Genomic DNA, 9,192 nt, shown 5'->3' with positions numbered 1-9,192 from the left:
TACCCATTCTTCCATGGGATATTTGGGTTATTTTCTGGCCTCTGCTATCATCAAACAGGGTGAACATCTTTGTATGGACATCAAGGCATTCTTCTGCAATTTTTTAAAGGTGGAACTTCTGAGCTAGAAAATATTTACCTTTTTGAAAAATTAATAATGATATGGTTCAAAACTCAAAGAATACAAAGGCCCGGTGAAGAGTTTACTTCCTACCCTGTCCCCAGTCCTTCCAGTCCCTCACCAGGTAACTGCAATTATGAAATCTTGAGTATCTTTGCAGATATATTGTAATGGATGAACAGACATTAGATTTTTTTCTTTTCTTTACACAGCTGGGGGCACACTGTATGCTCTGTTCTGCATCTTGCCTTTTTAACTAAACAATGTATCTTAGAAGTCTTCTTATTACTGCACATAAAAAAGCATCAGGCCACATATTCCACTGGATGGGTGTACCACCATTTAGGCAGTCTTCTACTGATGGACATCTGTGGTGTTTTCAATTTTTTGCTGTTCACACAATGCTGCAATGAGTAACTTTGCACAGGTCATCTCACATGTGTGCAGTATATCTGTTGGGGTATTTCTAGAAGTGGACTTGCTGAGTCCAGGGATATGCATCTGTAACTTGTCAGCATGACAAGTTACACTCCCACCAGCAATGTATAAAAGCTCCTGTTTTCCCATAGCCTGGCTAATGGACTTAGATGTGGGATCGTTAGTCATTTCGTAGGCGGAAAACTGTAGATTATTTTGCATTTATCTTGTGTGTAAGATTGAGCATCTTTTCAGGGGTTTAAGAGCAACTTGTGTTTTTTGTCAACATCCTTTGATGGTATGCAGTTCTTCAGAATCACTCATGCAAATTCCTCCAAATGTTACCTCAAGAGAAGCCTTAGACATGCACTTCTGGTCAGAGTTTGAACTTTTTAAAAGATGTCTCTGTGTGTTGCCAACTGACCTTCCAGAAGGGAGGCCCCACTGACGCTCCCTCCACAACCTGGCCCTGGACCGGGCTCCCATCATCATTGGCTCCAGAGTGTCCTTGAAGCTGGCATGACAAGATACAGGTGGGGAGCGGGGCCTGCTGGGACCGAGCTGCGCTCGCCGCTCCAAGGAGGCCCCGCCCAGACGCGCAGCCCCGCCCACCCACCTGCGAAGCCCGCCTATCGCGGCCCCGCCCCTCCCCGCCCACCTGGCCGCGAAGCTCTACCCCAGGAAGCGTGGCCACGCCCCCCGCTGCGTGCCTCGGCGGCGCCGGTCACGTGATGTCTGGGAGGTGCGGGGAGGGGGCACCGGGCGCCATTGTTCCGCCGCCCCGGTGCTGGCGCCCTCCGCGCACGATGGCTTCCCCCGAATGGACTGGGCTGCGGCCTGGCCGCGGGGAACCGGCGAAGGCGTAGACGAGGCCCGGAGACGTCCGCAGCTGCTGCCGGCCTCTCGGCCGGGCGCTGAGAGACAGCCCGTTGCTAGGCAGCCGCGTCGGGCCAGCGGGGAGGGGCGGGGCCTGCGGCGGCGCGGGCATGGACCAGTACTGCATCCTGGGCCGCATCGGGGAGGGCGCGCACGGTATCGTCTTTAAGGCCAAGCACGTGGAGGTGAGCCGGCACGCGGGGCGGCGCGCAGGCCTGGCTTCGCTTCTAGCCGTTCCTGGTCGAGAGAAAGACCCCCCTACCCCCGTTTTCCGTGCCCACGTCTGCACCGCCGCGCCCGCCTCCCGGCCCCGCTTCGTGGTGTGCGCCCACCACTTTGGCCCCCTTCAGTGGGGGTCGTCCAGGTTGCGGTCAGATGCCCACCCACCCGCGATGCCACCGCAGTCGTCCCGCGAGTGCCCCAGGGAGCGTGGCGTTAGAGTCTCGGAGCTGTTCGCGCAGCTCTGCAACACCTGGGTCCCAGGCTGGACCTGATTTCCCTCCAGATCGGGGTGGGGGCGCTTCCCACCCCCAAGAGGACCTCGGGCCTCTTCGTCCCCCCAGATGGCGCCTGTCCCGTCGGCGCACCCCATTCCCCAGCCCTGGACGGATGGCAGTGTCTTAGTTCTGTCCCGCAGACTGGAGAGATCGTGGCGCTCAAGAAGGTGGCTCTGCGGCGGCTGGAGGATGGCATCCCCAACCAGGCCCTGCGGGAGATCAAGGCCCTGCAGGAGATCGAGGACAATCAGCACGTGAGTGGGGTTGGGCTCGGAGGGCCCCTTTCCGCAGCCTCCCTGTGCGCCTCCGGCACCCCTCCCTTACTCCCTGTCTTGTCCACCTCGTCCCCCACTTATGTCATTCTGCACTTACTCCCTCTTATTCACCCACTTGTTTCTTCCTCTTCTCATAATTCATTCATTTATTCACTGACTTCTTTTCATAAAAGATTTGGTGATTTGTAATGATAATGATAACTGCCTCTATTGAGCTTCTGTTCTGTTCCCCAGGCTAGGTTAACTGTTGGGTTCGTTTTCATTCTGAGTTCTCCATTGCTCTGCAAGGGCGATTTCAGGATCTCCCCTTCTCAGGCCAGGCGGGGAGGCTCATCCACCAGCTGTGTGCTCACAGCTGGTCCGTGGATGCTTTGGCTGGGGTCTGATTGAGGAGTCCAGATGTTCTAACTTGGGGTCCACCCGTAGGTCCTACCCTGGGCTGGGCATGGGCCCCGATTGGGCTTCTGATAACTTAAGTGCAGTAGGGGAGATGCACAGAGACAGCAGGGCCCACGTGGCCCTGTTCTGCTGTGATGGGGCTGGAGGCGCTGTGGGGACACGGGGAGGGACACATTCACCCTCAGCCTCAGAGCTCTTCGCTGTGCTTTCTCTCATCCCTGGGTAGTGACAGTCCTGTCGTGTCCTGCTTGTTTGTTATCCTCTGGAGATGTCCATGATATATTGGATATATGACAAAAAAGCATGTTGTAAAACTGCTTATGAAACACATCTAAAAATATGTCATCCTAGTTTTGTATGCAGATGTGTGTGTATATATATATAATATGTGTTAGTACATGCCATATTTGTTGTAGTCTGATAGAATGTGCTCTAAGGTTGATTGTACTTGATAGGATTTTTCTTTTGTTGATTTTTTTCTTTATAATTCTGTGCTTTATCTGAATGTATGTGTGTGATCTGTGAAATGATTTCGTGCTGCCTTCAAAGTCTGAAAACCAGCAGTAAGGCTATTCGAATTTTTTTGAGGACAGTCCAGGGGCATGCAGACAGCCCACGTGTGGGAGAGGTGGAGGGCCTGTAAGAAGGCTGGGGACAGGGGCCTCAACCCGAGTCAGCAGCCCGGAAGTTTCTACCGTAAAACCCTCCAGAGTTGAGCCCTGGCCACCTTCAGCTCTGAGGCCACCTTCAGCTCTGACCGGAGCCGGTGCAGCTGCTTCCTCACTGTGCTCCTCCCCCCACCGTCAGCCAGTGTAGATGGAATCCACTTCCCTGCTTGAAAAGCCCACTGGTTTTTCTTCATGCAGAGAACTCCAGCCCCTCTCTTCATTCATTTCACACACCTTCTGAAGTGTCTCCTGTGACACCGTCCAGGTCACAGCACAGAACCGAGCAAAGGTCCCTTCCCCAGAGGATCCTACATGCCGGTGACCAGCCTTCTTCCTGTTCCCACCGCAGGCCTTTGTGCTTGTTGTCCCTCTGCCCTCTGCCCTCAGCTCCTTCCCACATCCCTGTGTTACTGACCCCACCCGTTTTATTCTCTCCATCCTCCTCAGAACCTGGACACAGCCGGGGGGCTTGCTTGCTCATGTGTCAGGTGTGTGTGTTCCTGTCCTGTGAGCTCCTTAAGGTCGTCAGGACCTGCCAGGCCTTGCTCCTGCTCATTGCTGTGCCGCCCGGTCCCTGTGACCTGTGGGCCCTCAGGAAGCATATGTGACGTGTCTCCTGATACTGGGATTTCATGGCCCCAGAGGAGACCTGTGCCCTGTGTGTGTGTGTGTGTGTGTGTGTCTGTGTGTATGAGAGTGAGAGAGAGACCCCTCCCAGGTGATTTTCCAGTTCCTGGGCTGGGTGGATGGCCAGACACTGCCCTAGGTGACCTTCCTTAGACCTCCTTTTCCCTGAGTGTGAAGGCAGTGTTAGATGGGGACCTGCACGTAGGGAACTCAACTCCCTTCCTGCCTCGTCCTCTGTCAGGGCAAGGGTTGGGGGTCCCACAGAGGCTCTGAGCACTGTGGGTCCAGGGCTGACAGGAGGCCTGCCCTGCAGGTGGTGCAGCTGAAGGCTGTGTTCCCGCACGGTGCAGGCTTTGTGCTGGCCTTCGAGTTCATGCTGTCAGATCTGGCCGAGGTGGTGCGCCACGCCCAGAGGCCACTGGTCCAGGCACAGGTCAAGAGCTACCTGCAGATGCTGCTCAAGGGTGTCGCATTCTGCCACGCCAACAACATCGTGCATCGGGTCAGTCTCGGCATGGGCTGCGGCGGGACCTGTGGGGCCGGCTCTTGAAGAAGGTGTGGTCAGAGGGGGTCAGAGGGGACAGGACCTATGGTGTGGCCACACCACAGAGTAAGTGGCCCAGAGAGCGTGGGGGCCTGGGCTGACCCATGTACTTAGCCTGCCAAGCTCTCCTGTCCCAAGGTCCTCTGGGGGATCTGGAGGAACTGATGCTTCCTTTGGTGTGCTCAGGACCTGAAACCGGCCAACCTGCTCATCAGTGCCTCAGGCCAGCTCAAGATAGCGGACTTTGGCCTGGCCCGGGTCTTTTCCCCAGATGGCAGCCGCCTCTACACACACCAGGTGGCCACCAGGTAGGGAAGGCCAGTTCCCAGGCAGGGCTTGGCAATGGACAGGCCCCAACCTTCTCACTGGGGATGAGATGCTTCTGGACCTTCAGTTCAGACATAGCTTGTGGGGCTGGGGTGACCTATCTGGGCAGCCTTCTGGCAGACCAGAGACCTGGTTGTGACTGCCCGCCTTCCTCCTCACAGGTGGTACCGAGCCCCTGAGCTCCTGTACGGTGCCCGCCAATATGACCAGGGCGTTGACCTGTGGTGAGGCCCCTGTGGGCTGGGCGTGGGGGAATGTGGGTTATGGAGTCACCTTTTTCTCCTGGGCTTTGGGGTTGCTCAGCCATTTGGGGGGGGGTGTCTTCCTGCTGTGAACTAGAGGTTGCCTTGGGGGTGTCTTCCCTGGTTGGGGTATCTCTGAGGAGTTTGGGGTCAGTTTTCCACTCTATGACATTTTTGAGCTGGGTGGAGATTAGGTAATCAGAGTGGGAAGCTTCTGGGCTGGAGTGGGGGAGGTGGCCTGAGGCTCAAGGCGTATGGGTCATCTACATTAGTGGACAGGGGGTTGCGTATATCCCAGGAGGTGAGCTATCTAGAGGCCTGGGTCCCTGAGTGTGAAGGCTCTGAGCCTTTATTTGGGGTAGGATGGTTTGTTTGTACATGCCTAAGAGCTTGAGATGTAGGGGCTGTTTTGGAAGTCTGCCCCAGAAGGTGAGGAGTGTGAGGTGGTGGTTGTGTGTCCCAGAAATTGAGGCTCTGAGAAGTCTCAGAACTATTGAGGATGTTGCTTTGTTTTCTAGGGTTGAGGCCAGTGAGCTTTTTGGTAGGGGAATATGTTCTATGTTCTAGGCTTGTGGTCTTTATTTACAAATCTGTATTCCTAGATCTGAAGCATCTGTGCTCTTTTGTGGTTCCTTGGCCCCAGTATGGGGTGTGGATCTATGTGGGAAGATCTGTGTCCTTAGTGTGAGGTGATGGAGCTGGGAGTGGGGAGATCTGTGTCCTGGTGTGAGGTGACGGAGCTGGCGGCGGGGGGGGAGATCTGTGTCCTGGTGTGAGGTGACGGAGCTGGTGTGGGCAGAGCTGTGTCCTTTGTGAGGTGACGGAGCTGGCGGGCGGAGATCTGTGTCCTGGTGTGAAGTGACAGAGCTGGCAGGCGGAGATCTGTGTCCTGGTGTGAGATCTCTGAATTCTTTGCGTCTGTATCCACAGGGCTGTGGGCTGCATCCTGGGGGAGTTGCTGAACGGATCCCCTCTCTTTCCTGGGGAGAACGATATTGAACAGCTTTGCTGTGTGCTTCGAGTCTTGGGCACCCCCAGTCCTCAAGTCTGGCCGGTTTGCAGGGCTTCCCATTGGGGGGGTGGGGGCAGGTATCCTCCCTCCCCCCCCCCCCGTAGCCAGGACCCCCCTTTCCTGCACCTCTTCCCTGTGGCCCCACACCTGCTTGCCCTCCGGCCACTGTCCTGGCCTCCCTCGGGGGCTTCTCCCTTTCTACCCTGCTGGGTGCCCGAGGCCAGGTCCTGTCCCTTCCCTCCCAGCACACTTGCACTTGTCACCAAGCTGGGTGTGGCGCAGGCGCCCGAGTCGGCGAGGGGCTGTGGGATTTCAGGAGTGACGGCGGGAGCCGCGGATGAGAGTGAGCGGGTGGGTCGTAGCGAGCAAGGACTGATGACAGTGGTTCTAGGAGGTCACGGAGCTGCCCGACTACAGCAAGATTTCCTTCACGGAGCAGGCGCCCGTGCCGCTGGTGGAGGTGCTGCCTGACGCGTCTCCTCAAGCTTTGGACCTGCTGGGGCAGTTCCTCCTCTACCCTCCACGCCAGCGCATCTCAGCCTCCCAGGTAGGTACGGCAACCCGCTTTCCCCGGCCCTCCTCGCTTGGGCCCCGCAGCCCTGAGGTTGAGGCCCCTCGGGATCTGCGGGGGGCTGGAACCAGAGCCTGGCGGGTCACGGGCAGGTCAGGCGGCCCACGGCTAGCTTGCAGAAGAGCACATCTGGGTTGTCGGTGACCGGCTCCTCCATCCCTTCAACAGAGAGCGACTCTGCGTCGGCACATGCCCAGGATTACCCTGGGCCCTGGGGGTGGGGGGATTGGGACTGACTTTGGGGAAGTGCAGGTTTAAGCACGGGAGAAATGAGGAGCAGAGGTCTGGCATGGGGGACCCGGGAGGGTGGGTTGTGTGGCCGGGAAGGAGGGGGAGGACCCTGGGCTGCTGGCCAGTAGTGCCAGGGCCTCTGTCTCGGGTGTACCTGTGTCCCCAGCCTCACGGCCGCTGTCCCCTCCCCACTCTCAGCACTGGCATGCCCCCTGGGGAGTTCTCACATCATCGGCGCCTCTCAAGTGGGCTGAGGTCATCTGACTGCTTCCCGCAGTCTGAGCCCCTGCACACTCCCCCCCCGCCCCGCACCCCGCCACTGCCTGCTTCTGCCCATTCAGTGTGTCCTCCACCTGGCAGGCTGGCTCATACCCCCCGCAGGGCTCTCCTGTGACCCCCTCTCAGAGCAGAAGCCCAGGTCCTAGGGGCCCACGAGTGTCACACAGTTGGGGCCATCACCTCTGGGGCCCTGTCAGCTCCTGCCCCTTTGCTCATTCTCCCCTGGGCTCCAGGTGCACTCTGTCCTTGGGCCTAGCCCCTGCACCTCTCAGCTCTCTGCTCGAGCACCACTCTGCAGGCCTGCAGTCTCTCCAGCATCCCTCACCCCCTTGTTGTCTCTGCACCCTGTATCTTCTTTGTCTTGGGCACCCGCACCCCTGACTCGTGGAATACTTCATGAGGGCAGGTTCTTTGATCTGCCAGCCTCTGGAACAGTGCTCAGATGGTGAGCACTCAGAGGTGCTGTAGGAGTGAGCCTCAGGAGGGCAGTGTTCAGATCCCCCCTCAGAGGGAAGTGAGCTGAGGTGGGGACTGGGAGGTGACTGATTTCCTTCTGCTGTCCCTTGCTGCCCCCAGGCCCTCCTGCACCAGTACTTCTTCACAGCTCCCCTGCCTGCCCACCCCTCGGAGCTGCCGATTCCCCAGCGCCCAGGGGGACCTGCCCCCAAGGCCCACCCAGGGCCCCCCCACGTCCATGACTTCCATGTGGACCGGCCTCTCGAAGAGTCGCTGTTGAACCCGGAGCTGATTCGGCCCTTCATCCCAGAGGGCTGAGACGCTGGGCTAGCCCTGCTGTCCCGCTCCCCAGAGCCCCCCAGGCTTCTTGTTCTTCTGCTTAGCCTGACTCAACCTCCCATGGCCTCTACCCAGCCATACTTGTCCCCCACTCCATGCCTGGTCCTGCTCCCAGCCAGGTGATGAGGACATCCAGCTGCAGCAGAGGAGACCTGCAGCTTGCACTGTCGGCTTCCCATCTGTGTGTTGCTGACTTACCCATCAGAGGGAGAGAGTGGGCTCCGGGGTTGTGCCTGCCATGGTCCTGGTTCTCCAGGCCCTGCCTTCCTGGTCAGGGATGGTCCTGGTAGAGCCATCTAGGGGAGTGCAGAGTGTAAGATGTCCTCACATTGAAACACAAGTGGGAGGGCAGGTTTGTTTTGGTTTGGTTTTCAGAGGCATTAAAAGCTAGTTCAGTTTCGAGATTTCTATGAAAAGCCCGGGTAGTCCTGCCTGGTGTCTGCCCTCTTCCATTGCTGTTGAGGGAAGTGGCATTGATTCCTGGCTTCTGCTTCTCTCTGGTCACCAGGGAAGTGGCCCCAGGCATGGCTACTCTGGTCCTGGGGGCTTCAGACAGTGAGGTGGCGGAAGTCAAGCCCAGGGCTGGCTCAGGTTGGGGACCTATCAGGTTTAAGTCGGTTTACCAAAATCTCTACCCTCAGGATAAGGGTGAGCCAGGACCAGATGTGTCACCTCCTTACTCAGATAAAGAGCAAGTGAGGAGACAGGCATTCCTGGAACTCATGTCTTAATTTAGTAAATCCAAATACAAGCAAAATCAGCCCTTGTTTGTTGTTTAATAAGATCTGATAAGCCGTTTCTACAGTATGTATGGAAATAAAAGGGTTAAGAGAAGGCAGCAGAAGAGAAAAAGGGAAGGACTCACTCTGTTAGACCTAAGACTTAACATAGGGCTCAGTAATTGGGACGGTGCAGCCTTGGTTCAGGAAGAATTAAAAATAGAGCAGAGAAACTTAGCAATCTTTTGTTCTTCATGTGGATAAACTTCTGTGAGCACTGAGGACAGGTCATTGCCCTCCAAGCTCCTAGGCCCATGCAAAACAAGGCAGACTCATTTGTTGCTTTCAGGGAGAGGTCTGATGCTTGAGGGATGTGTGCCCGTCTCCAGCTACGTCTTCTGTCCACTCTAAGCTGCAGTCTGGCTACCTTCTGGGAGCTCTGAGCTCCGAATAAATTCGAGCTTGTACCCACAGTTCTACTATTGACCTTGAATGTCAAGGTCAGAGTGAGGCTGGGTGTCACGGCCAGGGTGAAGTTCACTGTGAGGGTTACGGTGCCAGGGTCCGGTGAAGGTAGGGGTTTCGGGTAGGGC

General features: G+C 56.9%; 1 protein-coding gene across 8 annotated transcripts; it reads left to right on the top strand.

The window, feature by feature from the left end:
• Window positions 1-1,266: 1,266 nt before the first annotated feature.
• Window positions 1,267-8,981, top strand: CDK20 (cyclin dependent kinase 20). Of its 8 annotated transcripts, none has more exons than XM_021694322.1 (8): window positions 1,267-1,598; window positions 2,051-2,164; window positions 4,193-4,381; window positions 4,610-4,731; window positions 4,912-4,974; window positions 5,923-6,046; window positions 6,444-6,551; window positions 7,662-8,981. In XM_021694322.1, exons 1-8 carry the CDS (start codon window positions 1,524-1,526, stop codon window positions 7,857-7,859), a joined length of 993 nt encoding a protein of 330 aa, XP_021549997.1. In that variant the 5' UTR covers window positions 1,267-1,523; the 3' UTR covers window positions 7,860-8,981. The 8 variants fall into 8 exon arrangements, 7 of the variants coding, with proteins under 7 accessions (XP_021549997.1, XP_021549996.1, XP_044776256.1 ...); XM_021694321.1 differs by having other exon boundaries at window positions 6,396-6,551; XM_044920321.1 differs by lacking the exon at window positions 4,912-4,974 and adding an exon at window position 1,842 and having other exon boundaries at window positions 2,013-2,164; window positions 6,396-6,551.
• The last annotated feature ends 211 nt before the right edge of the window (window positions 8,982-9,192 follow it).

This window comes from Neomonachus schauinslandi, chromosome 13, assembly GCF_002201575.2.
Source record: "Neomonachus schauinslandi chromosome 13, ASM220157v2, whole genome shotgun sequence".
Lineage (NCBI taxonomy): Eukaryota > Metazoa > Chordata > Mammalia > Carnivora > Phocidae > Neomonachus > Neomonachus schauinslandi.
The sequence above is the reverse complement of the archived record's forward strand: the minus strand, read 5'-3'. Positions and strand labels throughout refer to the sequence as shown.

What these genes read in the sequence shown, in the direction of transcription:
- CDK20 (XM_021694321.1), top strand. Translation starts at nt 1,524, where the DNA reads ATGGACCAGTACTGCATCCTGGGCCGCATCGGGGAGGGCGCGCACGGT. An exon ending in AGATCGAGGACAATCAGCAC is followed by an intron (nt 2,165 to 4,192) that starts GTGAGTGGGGTT and finishes CCTGCCCTGCAG; the next exon opens with GTGGTGCAGCTGAAGGCTGT. An exon ending in ACACACCAGGTGGCCACCAG is followed by an intron (nt 4,732 to 4,911) that starts GTAGGGAAGGCC and finishes TCCTCCTCACAG; the next exon opens with GTGGTACCGAGCCCCTGAGC.